This window comes from Epinephelus fuscoguttatus, linkage group LG10, assembly GCF_011397635.1.
Source record: "Epinephelus fuscoguttatus linkage group LG10, E.fuscoguttatus.final_Chr_v1".
Lineage (NCBI taxonomy): Eukaryota > Metazoa > Chordata > Actinopteri > Perciformes > Serranidae > Epinephelus > Epinephelus fuscoguttatus.
This window is the reverse complement of record NC_064761.1, coordinates 25,629,353-25,642,747: the sequence shown is the minus strand read 5'-3', so window position 1 is coordinate 25,642,747 and position 13,395 is coordinate 25,629,353. Positions and strand designations below refer to the sequence as shown.

General features: G+C 41.0%; 1 protein-coding gene across 1 annotated transcript; it reads left to right on the top strand.

The window, feature by feature from the left end:
* Positions 1–5,878: 5,878 nt before the first annotated feature.
* Positions 5,879–6,795, top strand: LOC125896241 (histidine-rich glycoprotein). Its single transcript, XM_049588649.1, has 2 exons — positions 5,879–5,922; positions 6,039–6,795. Exons 1-2 carry the CDS (start codon positions 5,879–5,881, stop codon positions 6,793–6,795), a joined length of 801 nt encoding a protein of 266 aa, XP_049444606.1.
* The last annotated feature ends 6,600 nt before the right edge of the window (positions 6,796–13,395 follow it).

The window sequence follows — 13,395 nt, the reverse complement described above, 5'->3', positions numbered from 1 at the left end:
TTATCTCTACTGTTTTGTGTTACTGGCACCTTTATGGTATTGTTGGTCATCAGCTTTTAGAGATAGGCACTGGCATCAACCTGTGAAAAGCTCAGCACTGACCTGAAGAGATACTCCAGCAATTACTAGTTCTGGAGCACCTACTTGAAAAATAATGGGCAAAATAAAGCAGCAAAGGCCAACATAAACTAATTTTTAGTTGAGCCACAGAGGACACTGAACATAGACAAGCTGAGTAGAAGTAGTCCCAGTGACTATTTAACTGACTTTGACATGTGATATTATTGGAATCCCCCTTTAAAGACAAAATAGGTATATTTAGCATGAAAAGACTGGCATGCTCACAAAGCCCTTTGCCATCTAAGTAAATCTGTACAGGATTTGTCACCAACCTTGACCATAACATAGCTGTTTCTTTTGTTCTAGGTTACATCATGGACCTGACCCTGACCCTTCATGTGCTCCTACTTCTCTGTTCCCTCCATGCTGTTGTTTGGGCGTGTCCAGATGGATGCAAATGTCAAGAAACCAAAATACTTTGCAGTGGCCTCTCGGAATTCCCCACAACTGTGCCCTCATCTACCACTACCCTCTACTTCTCCAATTGCAGTATCTACTCCCTAAGACCTGAGGATCTGGCTGATTTCTCCAATGCTCTTGGCATTTTTGTGATTAAAGACACTGTTTTGAGAGAAGTGCGCACTGGCACATTTGATTCCACTCAAAACGTAGGTGCCTTAGCGTTTACTACCACGGAGCTGCAGGATCTCCCTGAGGCCTTGTTCCAAAATCTTCAGAAGCTCGAGTCTCTGAATCTGAAGAGCAACAAACTCCTAGTACTCCGCCCCAACTGGTTTACCCCACTGGCACAGCTGAAACTCCTTGACCTCAGTAAGAACCTTTTCACTTCTGTACCTGTGGAAACTTTTCACCCTCTTACTGAGCTACAGTACCTTATGCTTTCTGGAAACAATATCAGTCAACTACCTAGAGAGACATTTAAAGGTCTCTCAAACCTAAAAACCTTACGACTTAACAAAAACTCACTACAGGAACTCCCCCTTGGCATTTTCGATGACCTTGCAGACCTGGAGGAACTATCCTTACATGACAATCTAATCACTAATCTCCACCAGGATTTGTTCTCCAAGATGTCGAAACTCCAGAAGCTGTTCCTCTCCCACAACAGGCTCACATCTCTTCCACAAGGGATCTTCTTAAACATGCCCCTCCTTTCCCAGGTCTCCCTTTATGAAAACCAGCTGGAGAGTCTGGGACCAGGGGTGTTTGGGCCCATGCCCCTGCAGGAGTTATGGCTGTATGACAACAAACTGAGGCATTTGGAGGATAACACATTCAAGAACCTGACTCAGTTGCATCTCTTGGTGCTCAGTCGTAACCAGATCAGCTCCGTATCCACCAGGGCCTTTGAAGGGTTGGAGCAGCTGGGAGAGGTATCACTTCACACCAATCTGCTCTCAACCCTACAAGCTGGGACTTTCCAAGGTCTGCCGAATCTAGTCAACATTTCCTTGGAGCACAACTTTATCAGCTCCCTCCCTTCAGGTTTTCTCAAGGGCCTGAGCAACCTGGGACAGATAGACTTGCGAAATAATTCCCTTCCCAACCTGCCACAGGAGAGTCTAGATGCCCTCACTGCAGCAAAGGAAGTTCTTTTGCAGCAGAATCCCTGGAGGTGTGACAAGGATATTCTGCCACTTAAACACTGGCTGACACAGCACCCAGCCAAGACCAACCAAACTCTCGTAGTCTGTGAAACACCTTTCAGTCTGAGCGGTGAGATAATTGTCCTACTGGCAGAAGAAAACTTCCTGCCTCTCAGCTCTACAGCGGAGCCTGTGCTGACCTCAACGGAGAAGAGGAGGAAACCACATACTCCTCCAACTAAACGAAGCACTCCCTCACCTGCTGTCAAGACCACCCCCACCTCAGAGCATGAGGAGGTCACCAGCGGCGGGCAAGGGGACAAAGGAACAGTTTCTAATGATACTTCAATCATCCTAATCGTCATCGCAGTAGTGGCCACTGTCATCATCAGCACTGTCATTATCAGCTGTGTGTGCTGGAAGAGGAACAAGAGAGGCAGGGGAAATATAGGCCGCAGAAGTAAGAACTCTGTGCTGTAGATTAGACCACCCAATACTAGCAACCCGAGAACTCTTAAAGCCAAGGGAAAATGCTCACTGATTACTGTGGTTTATTCGGAAAATGTGGAGCCCAGAGTTGATTTTAGGGCCTCAAAGGCAACAGAAAGGACCTCTTCATCTTCATTCAGATGGACCAGCTAGAACAAACTAGTTAACCTTTGAATTCATTTGTTTTTTAATGATCATATTTACCAGCCAGTATTTATGTGTGCTGTAAAAAGAGAGCAGACAGTCTATGTACTAACGGTAAAAAAACCCCTCATCTTGTGGGCAACCGGACATTTGGTGAATGTAAAATCAGATGCACTGAAACAGTGAGCTTTTTAAAGTAGAATTAAGACTGCATTCAGTATTTTGTTCAAACTATTTTCCATTTTTCAGTATTAATAACTGCAGTTTGATGATGGCTTTTTGTGCTAACAGCAATACATTTAGGAGACAGTTTTATTTTTTGTGCAAAATGGCATTCTGACTCAACTGTAACAGTTCATTCTATGGTTTCTTACAATGCAACATGTTATGTTGAATAAATGCACTACTTTTAGTGGGAGCAACCTTACATTGTGTTAATCATTCAGTGTACTAAGTGGTATTACATGCAAGCTTGTCCTTTATCAACACATTATTCAGGAGGGGGATAAAACTCCAAGTTATAACTAGAATTAACGCCTCGTGGTTGTATGCCTCCATGAACCAGTCAAGTTGCAGTTGACATCTATGTCTGTCCAAACTCACATGTAGCCACGACAGCTGACAATACAAATTCTAAAACATCGATGCTTCACAAACATCTTCAACCCCACAGCACAGAGGATCTATACAATCAGTGCAGTTTTAAGATGGGGGCCAAAGATTTGTCACCATTTCAATATCCGACCAAATGCCTCCCCTTCTGTTCCTGCCACAGCCAGAAAAGTGCTTTTGAAGATCATTATAATGTCACAGTGAAGTTGACCTTTGACATTTTTTAAATAAAATGTCATCGCTTAATTTTATTCTATTTGACGTTTCTGTGACATTCTGTCAGAATTAGCATATAAGTTCATAACTTATGGCCAAAAACATGTTTTGTGAGGTCACTGTGACCTTGACCTTTGGCCAGTATAATCCATTCAGTTCAGTCTTGAATCCAGGTAGACGTTTGTTACAAATTTGAGGTACAGGCCATCTGGAAATATTGCATCAATGAGAATAAGATAGACGCAAGGTCACAGTGACCTGGACATTTGACCACCAAAATTTAATCAATTGTTGATCAAATGTTGAGCCCAAGTGGACATTTGTGCCAAATTTTAATATTACCTTAAGGCATTCTTGAGATATCGCATTCATGACAAGAGGATGGACAGATGGTTGGATGGATGGACAGACAGATACCCCAAAATATAATGCCTTCAGCCATGGCTATCACCAGTGCCAGAGGCATATAAATAGAGAGTGGCATTATACTGACATACTGTATCAAACTTTCAGTGTTAAGACTGATAATAACATATTACCAGCCAATCATCTAACTTGTGTCTACTCTCCTCCCTATTAGATCAATTATATATAAAAAGGCTGCCATCTAACGGAAGGAAGTACGAACAGTGTTCAAAACATTTGATTAAAATCCAGCTACTCCACCTTTTCCTTCTCCTGCAATTACTGATACCAGCCAAAACAAACCAGTTACAAATGAATGTTTAACTGTTGTCTGACAGTAACAGTGCTCTGAAAGGAAGTTAAAACAAAACATAATCAACAAACTGGAGATTAATGCATGTGAAATACAGGTTTCTGCTTTTCCTGATGTAGGAACAGATACGTGTATGTTTTTTAAAAATAAAAACATTGTTACATTCCAAAGAGTATGTTAATGCTGGCATGTATGTATGTGCATGAATGACGACTATTCAAGTTTTAATTTGTTGTTTATGCTACTGTCCAAGGTAAATAACATACCATACCTACCACATCAGGTGGCAGGTAGTGCAGTGGTGAAATCTTATGCCGTAAGAAGTACAGAAGTACTGTATAAGAGTATAAGAAATGAGAAAATAGGTAGAGCAGCACAGTAAAGGCCTAAAATATATTAAAAAAAAAAAAACTTCTGTCCTTGCTCTTATCTCAAGCTGCAGAAGTGTGTTACACCACGCCTCACATGAGATGCAACACACTCTATAGAAAAGATAACTAATGAGACCGATCTTGTTTGTGTCTCCCCACTGCTGTAACGACTCGTTTCATATTGGGACAGAAAATAATAAGGTAGGTTTTGGCATTTGACTGAACAACATGTAGATTTAATGATAACTTGATATAGCAAATTTTTTTATGATGTTATTTGATACTTGACCACTCATATACCATCACTAGGAAGAGAAATTATGCCTAAAACTGCCTTCTAAATGTGTATACAAGTTAAAAGTCCAAGTAAAATCTACTAGGTTTTATAAATTGTACCTTCTCACATTTTTTTTTAATAGTGAATGAACATGGCAAGAGGAGAAATCGTGGTTCTTTTTCTGTCTTTACTGTTTGAGTCCTCATTAACTCAAAAACAATGTGAAAAGGAGACAGACTGCCCCAAAGAGACCCAGGCTGTTTTCAGTACCTCTACAACAGAAATCCCACGCATCCTAAAACCAGGTGTGACAGAAGTTTTCTTTGTGGACAGCCTAATTGACACAATCCCCAAAGCAGCCTTTGTTGAAAACCCCCATCTTGAAAAGGTGGAGTTCATGAGCACTACCACGACATCTATTGAGCCAGGAGCTTTCGAAGGTTTGGTAGAACTCAAGCATATTGAGATCTCCAGCACTCCATTAAAGTCGATACCAGTGGGAGTCTTTAAAGACCTCAGCAACCTGGAGAAGCTTGTAATAAAGCTTAACAAGCTCCGTAGTCTGGAGAACGGCCTGTTTGAGGGCCTTACAAAATTACGAGAGCTCCTTTTACACATGAACGAGATAGAATCGATTGAAGATGGGACTTTTGATGAACTCGACAACCTCACAGTGCTCCATTTGGCTAAAAACAACCTCTCCGCTGTATCTACCAGCTGGTTCTCAAACCTAAACAAACTACAGACGCTACGGCTTTATGAGAATCAACTGACCACCATTCCTGAAGATATTTTGCAGAATCTGCCAAACCTAAAGGAAATTGGCTTGCAGGGAAACAAAATAGCAGAATTGTCACCTAATCTATTTCCACATAAAGACAAACTAAATAAGGTGTGCCTGGATAGTAATCACCTGACTAGTTTACCTGAAGGATTCTTCATTGGCTTCCCTCAGCTTAAAACACTGACCCTACAGAAGAATAAACTGACAAGTCTACCACCTGTGCTTTTTGGAGAAATGCCTAAATTGACAGAGTTAAGCCTGAGTCAGAACAATCTCAGCGCTCTTCCTAAAGGAATATTCAGCCCTCTGAAGAAAGTCAAGAAGTTAGATCTGTCTAAGAATCAATTTGTCACCTTTTATGCTGAGAACTTTGAAGGTCCTGAGAGGCTCACAGACCTGAATCTACAGTACAACAAGATAAAGTCACTGGACGTAGATGTGTTTGAAAAGCTACAATCACTGATCACACTCAAGCTAGCTCACAACGACCTCCAGACGCTTCCTGGGGATATTTTTGAGCCTTTAACAAAACTGAGAAAACTTTACCTCAGTGACAACCCTTGGCACTGTGACTGTAATCTGATAGAGCTTCACCTCTGGATGAAGACGAACTCCGACAAGCTTGTGTCTCCTGCTGTCTGTGAGTATCCAGAAGATCTAAAAGGACAAGAAATAAAATCATTACCAGAAGATCAACTTATCTGCCCCCCCCTCCCCCCCACAACCACAACCACAACTACCACATCACTCCCAACTACAGAACCAACAACCACCACTCTTACTACCACATCATTCCCAACTACAGAACCAACAACCACCACTCTTACTACCACATCACTCCCAACTACAGAACCAACAACCACCACTCTTACTACCACATCATTCCCAACTACAGAACCAACAACCACCACTCTTACTACCACATCATTCCCAACTACAGAACCAACAACCACCACTCTTACTACCACATCACTCCCAACTACAGAACCAACAACCACCACTCTTACTACCACATCATTCCCAACTACAGAACCAACAACCACCACTCTTACTACCACATCACTCCCAACTACAGAACCAACAACCACCACTCTTACTACCACATCATTCCCAACTACAGAACCAACAACCACCACTCTTACTACCACATCACTCCCAACTACAGAACCAACAACCACTATTCTCACTACCACAACACCACTTCCTACTACAACAATAACAACAACCACAATGCCAACCACCACTACACCCCTTACAACCACCACACCCATCACAACACTTCCAACGACAGAACAAACAACCACCATCCTTACTACCACAACTTTGCCTACCACCACAACACCTCCCACAACCACCGTAGCCATCACCACATTGCCAGCCACAACACCAACAACCACTTTGCCAACTACGACTCTTGTCTCCACCACACCACTAGCCACAACCACAACAACACCAACAACTACTTTTCTGCCAACAACCACACCCACAACAACAATTCCACCTACTACGACAACTAAACCCACAACTGCTATGACCACAACTACACCTTCAACAACTACGCCCACAACCACTACAACCACAACTACAGCTACAACAACTAAGCCCACAACCACCACTCTTCCAACTACCCAAACAACGACACTTCCTCCACAAACCACTCCAGTGAACTTCACCTGTCCCATGGAGCCAGTCATTCAGGAGCCATCCACTTCCTTCATGCATCAGTACAGAGACAAAGTTCAGGGGTGCAAATCTCAGATGATGATCTACATCGCACTGCTGGTGGTGGAAATCACCTCCACATTGGTACTGGCTAAGTTCACACTGTCTATTTACCGCCTGCTGCAGCGCAGGGAGAGGATGAACCATAGGATCAAACTCACTCGCTTCACCTACAGAAGGGAGATCATCCTCAGGCCTCTATGAGAGGCAGAGACTGAAGGACAGCACTTTAGAGGAGCTCACTCTTTTGATGCCAGTGATGGTAAACGGCCTCATCAGCAGCCAAAGCATCCCTAGGTAAGATGCTAAATCTCTAATTACTCATATAAAGAGCAACATGTAATATTAGCAAAAATGTTAATCGAATAAAAATAAAATTATTGCTGTGTATTCCTAAAATTATCATGTTATGCTGCTTGTAAGCACAGTAATGTGTTATATGCATAATGTATTCTACAATGATTAAAAAACTCTGTCATGACATGACTGAAGTCCAGGAACTTGGCCACTAAGAACACAATTGTACAGCAGGGGGAGACAGAGATCCATGAGACTTAATTTTCTGTCTCATTTACAGAAAACACAAGGAGATATGGAAACTTTATCTAACACAATCTAGGATTGATGAATACGTGTCTGTTATTTAGATGACATTTTGTAAATTGAATAAAATGTATTGGCTTGTTTATTAAGTATTACAGCTTTAACTTTTCTTCATTTGTAGTTTTCTGTTAAAGTAGCAAACTTACTTTATAAAAGCTGAAATTATTGTATTGAAATTGATCTTTTTATCTAAACAAATGAATCCCACAGGTCATTTCATGAAGAGAAAACATTGAACAGGGGTATAGGACTGGGATTTGTGTTTCATAGGGTTTTCTTCCTGGTAACTGAGAGTTAAACATATTAATTAGGCTTTATTGGCAGTAGCACAGAAAGACAACGATAGGCCAGATTCATTAAGTCTGTGTGAGCATACGTGTGTGCGCATATGTGTGTGAGATGATAAAATAAAAAGCTAAAATTCCCTTAAAATATAGTTTACTAGAGCAGAGTAATGACAATAACATTGAACAGTAACTATGAGGTTAAGTGTCAACTTTCTTTTTGAGGATTTTACATAAAAGTTTAATGAACTTTGTGTGGCTCTTTATACATTAACTAAAAGGCATCTAAAAGGTAAAGGGGAGTTTGAAACTCAAAACTGTCCACACCCTAGACTGCCTTAAAACTTAAACCTCCTTGTTACCAAATAAAGCCACACCAGTGAAAACATATCACTGTACAGTATATCACAGAATAACTACAAATACTGCAAGTTGAACTTTGTATTTTGTTCGAGATGTCACTATTTCTAAGATTTACATGAGCAAATAAGCTTATTTATGACTGTTATAATCAGTGTTTTTGTTATAGATTTTTATTAAACTGAAAACTTTCCTTTCCTTCATTGTGGTCTTTCATGCTTCTTTATTATATCATTGTTGTTTTTTTATTTGTGTTTTTACTTTTATGACTTGTTCAAACTGTAGCCAACTACGGTTTCCTCTCAAGGGAACTCTAACAACCAAAATTGCATAATTCATTAATATGTTTTGTTAGCCTTTAAGGCAAAAACATCTGCGCAGTGATGTTATGGTTTTATTTTCACCAAACCTACATAAAATAACACTCACCGAGTAACTATTTATGCTCCGAATACTGACTGAAACAACAACAGATGAAATGGAGAAACAGTGGAAACGCTACAGGATAAAATGTCAACAACAGTATTAATAGTAACGCTGCATAAACATAGATTAATGTACATGAATCTGTTCCTCCTGTGCACACTAGGAGACTTCCCACTACACCAACCCTCCTGGAGTGCGAAAAATATTAATTATTTCAGAACAAAGTGTAGGTAGAAACAACCCAGCCCACTATGACCTGCACATTTCTGTCTGTCATGTTGAGAGCATGTACAGCAAAGTGTCAGCATCTGCTCTCAGAAGCCACTGCACTTTGGATGCAAATTGTAGTATTAAAGATATAAAGATGTCTGCCAGCTGAACCATTAATAAACATTCATTCATTTTTTTCCATTCATTTTCCATATCCGCTTATCCTGTTAGGGGTCGCGGTTAGGCAGAAGCCCATACCAGATGAAGGCAGACAAATTCACGCCTACAGGCAATTTAGGGTCACATTTTTGTTTCTTTGTTGATGCAAAAAAGAAACTCAGTAGTGTGGAGATACATAGCTATGAATCTCTTCCACTAGAGGGCATTTCTGTATCGGATAAAGCAGCAACTTACAAAAAGAAAGACTACAGAAAGATTTACTGTTTCACTTGTTAAAATGTCCCCAGTGATGTTTCTTCCCTCACTAAAACTGTTGTATTGAGTAACAGAGCAGATTCCTGTTGAAATCAAGCGACACAGACAAGAGAATCTGGTTTGAAGTAAAATAAAATATGTGTTCATATTTAATCAGATGGGATCCAATCTGAGACTACTCCAGACACGGCAACTTACATAAATCCCTTTAGAGGAGTCTTCTGAGAGGGAAAAAAATGTTATGAAGTTGTGCCAGACGGCAAGGCTTGTGAATAAAGAGACTGAATGAGGGTAACACAACTTTGCTTTATCAGATTTACCTTCAGGCGTAGACACAAAGAGATGGCTGTGTTACATCAGATAGTGTTCTGATGCTGTGAGAAGGAAATAATAAATAAGTAGCTTCATCAGAAAGCACAAAATGTTAACCAAAATGAAATGCATTTGTTAATATCAGCTTCTAAATCATACAGCAAGTCTTAACCGGTCACTGAAAGTACAAAATCAAATGTCTTATACTGACACCAACATGCTGCATAACTCAACTGTAGAGATGTGCTGCTAAATATTTCATCCCGCTCTGAACTGCAGCTACGTGTCATGCACGGTTCGCTATTGTTAAGTCCTCTCCTGTGATGTTGCATCACAAAGCTATTCTTGTCTCCAGATGAAGTAAGCAGTCTGATGTCTTTATTATTTATCCCGATTTGAGTGACTGGTGTATTTTAGTAAGCTCTATCCTTGCTTCCCTGTGTCTCTGTGATTGCAGATGAAGCAGCTGCAGTTCAGCGACTTTGTGATTCTCTGAAAGGGCAAAAAAGGAGGCACGTGTGAAAACACCCAGTTCAGTTGTTACTCTGAAACATTTATTGATTTATTTATGGGCCGAAAAGTTGTTAGATTTAAATATGAGAATCACCTAATGAATACCCCCCATGTGTAAATGTTTGACTGTAAATTCAAATTGACAATAATACAAAAAATAGAAATACAGAGGACGTGACTTCAGTGTGTCCTTAATGGTAGCTATGAGTCTTCCAAGCACTGTAATGTGCAAGCACCTCAGCATATGAGTGAATTACAAGTAATCCTTAACAGGTGATCTTTATATTCAGTAATTTCTGTAACCACTTATCCTGTTAGGGGTCGCGGGGGTGCTGGAGCCTATCCCAGCTGACATTGGCCAAGGGGCAGTGTACACCCTGGACAGGACACCAGACTATCGCAGGGCTGACACATTCACACCTACGGCCAATTTCACCAATTAACTTGCATGTCTTTGGACTGTGGGAAGAAGCTGGAGTACCTGGAGAAAACCCACGCTGGCACGGGGAGAACATGCAAACTCCTCACAGAAGGGCCCGACCACCCCAAGTCCTCACTGTTTGTTCTCGCTGTAGAGAACTCCAACACTTTCAATGTAATCATTTTGCCTCAGTTATTATTGAGAAGAAAGACTTATTTATTAATTTCAGGGTCAGCTTTGGTCTTTCTGGTCCATCCTAAACTTTGGCCGTGTTAATAAAAAGTATAGAAAGTTAACATTACAGAGTGTGTATTTGCCCAGGCGTATACACCAGGGTGTAAATAGACTTGTTGGTTATGGACACCTGGCTGATTGCATCTGCTATGATGCTATAGCCTACGCAACCAGGTATAAATAGCTTCAGTGGCTATTCCACCACAGGCACAAATTGTCTGACAAATCTGACATATCTGTAGATGAATTGTTGTCTACAGATACCTGGGTGCAAATAGCCTTTATCATATTACTATCATGCTGGCCTCAAAATGATCACTGTTTCTCTGTTTACCTTATTACGTACGTCTTAACATATGCTCTGACTTTAGCGTTAGATAAGCAACAACTTCCCTCTGCTCAACAGAAACAATACAAATACTCAAGATACATGAGTGGTCACAAGATGGTGGTGGTTAAGGCGATACCTGGAGAAAAGCATATTTGTTTTTCTTTTCTGACTTTCCTCTCATTTTTATGTGTTTTTATTTTTGAAATACTGAATACCCCTGGGGCGACACGGTGGTGTGGTGGTTAGCACTGTTGCCTCACAGCAAGAGGGTTGCCGGTTCGATCCCGGGCGTGGGAGCCCTTCTGTGTGGAGTTTGCATGTTCTCCCCATGTCAGCGTGGGTTCTCTCCGGGCACTCCGGCTTCCTCCCACAGTCCAAAGACATGCAGACTGGGGACTAGGTTAATTGATAACTCTAAATTGTCCGTAGGTTTGAATGTTAGCGTGAATGGTTGTCTGTCTCTATGTGTCAGCCCTGCAATAGTCTGGCGACCTGTCCAGGGTGTACCCTGCCTCTCACCCGATGTCAGCTGGGATAGGCTCCAGCCCCCCCGCGACCCTCAAGAGGATGAAGCGGTTAGAAGATGAATGAATGAATACCCCTTTGAAGCCTCGTATAAGTATAAAGTTATAGGCAGTTAAACTGAAGAGTTTTGCTGTTCAGATTGATTCATTTGAGGCAAAAGCTGGGAGTCTACTGATGTACAGTATCCCTACTTAGGATAGTCTTGAGGGGTTTCTGTATATCCTGAACAGCTCTCCTGCGTGAGTGTAAAAGCCATAATAGCATCATTATAATGCTTTAGGAAAAGCAATAAGAAAGGCATAGACGGGATAAAAAGATCTCTTCTTACACTTCCTGTTTTATTCATCTATGGGTTATTTTCTCCCTTTTTAATCAGCTCTGTCACTTTGTCAAAGTCCCAACATTCACAATTCTAACACCACCATATTCGACCAATCATTATCTTTCTCCCTGTATTCCTCGAGCCAATCAGACCCCAAAAGCTACTCTTTCAGACCTGCTATTGCCCCACCTCCCCATCACCACCATAAGCTCCAGGATGTTCACAGAGATTTAATCGAGAGTTTCCATCAACCACCTGCTGGCTTCACTCCACCACCAGCGAGATCATCATCCTAGTGAAGTCCAAATGCCAAAGTCTCTCTCTGTTCCTGACCTCAATAAATATCAATAAAAACTTCCAATTTATCTTTAATTATTGAAACAGCTTTGGCGTACTGGCAGCTCCAGTTGTACATTCAAAACTATGTATCTGTTTCATTCCAGTGCATCCATCGAAATGTCCTACTTTACGTCTAGGAACTTCAAAAGCAACAATTCATATCCTTGGGTGAGACTACTTCCTGGTCAGCCAACCCCTGAGGACGAAGCTCCAAATGTGAACTGCCTGACCACCTCAAGCAATCTGCATTTTGAAAACAATTTCTTAAAAAATGTTACTACTGGCAATTTTATGATTTATATTAAATTAGCTGTCTCATTCAAGTTTGCTGCTCACGGCTCTGTCTCGGAGCAGTTTTTCTCATAACAACTTATTACATTTTTTTGTTAAAACTCACAGTGTAGAAGTCCAAGTGTACCTGAGACAAAACAATGAATTTGCCAACAATAGCTGACATCAAAAGGCCAGTTATATCTTACAAGCTCATAGGTGACCTTGCCATGAGGCAGTTAGACTATAATGACTGGCTGGAGCTACGTATTTGCTGACTATGGAGTTTTATGCCCTGCTCTGAAGGTTATCTAGGTTTAAATCTTTCCAAAGCAAGGTAATTGTGCCTCTGCTACATGGGCTTACATTTGACAATACGAAACCGACCTCTTCTTTCCACAGAAACGTGCAATGAGGTGGAGGGCAGAGGATTACATTGTTGTTCATAAACATAAAGAAGGGTTGCATGGTTGTTGTAGGGATCAAACCCCTTTTGCACTTTCTAAAAGACCTCCTGATGGATTACAACCAGCTGATCTAAAATAAGCACGGCGGAATCTGCAGCAGAAATCCTTGGAGCTAATAAAATATAGTGCGGGTAGCCAAAGTGATTAAACTATAACTTCAATAACTTCAAACTTGCACTTATCTCCCCTTGGTGATCCTTTCTATTATAAGAAAACATGTGCTCAATTCAGCTCACCTTAAATTTTCATTTTTAAATTCGACGCCTTCACAGTTGCACAGTTTTAGATGAGCTAAACGATCCTCTTCCAGTGGCAAAAGAACTTGTCATATCCCTTGAAGCCT

Excerpts from the sequence above, each read along its gene's own strand:
- LOC125896241 (XM_049588649.1), top strand. The coding sequence starts at position 5,879 with ATGAAGACGAACTCCGACAAGCTTGTGTCTCCTGCTGTCTGTGA. Across the intron at positions 5,923-6,038 it reads GTGTCTCCTGCTGTCTGTGA|AACCAACAACCACCACTCTT; the intron begins GTATCCAGAAGA and ends TCCCAACTACAG.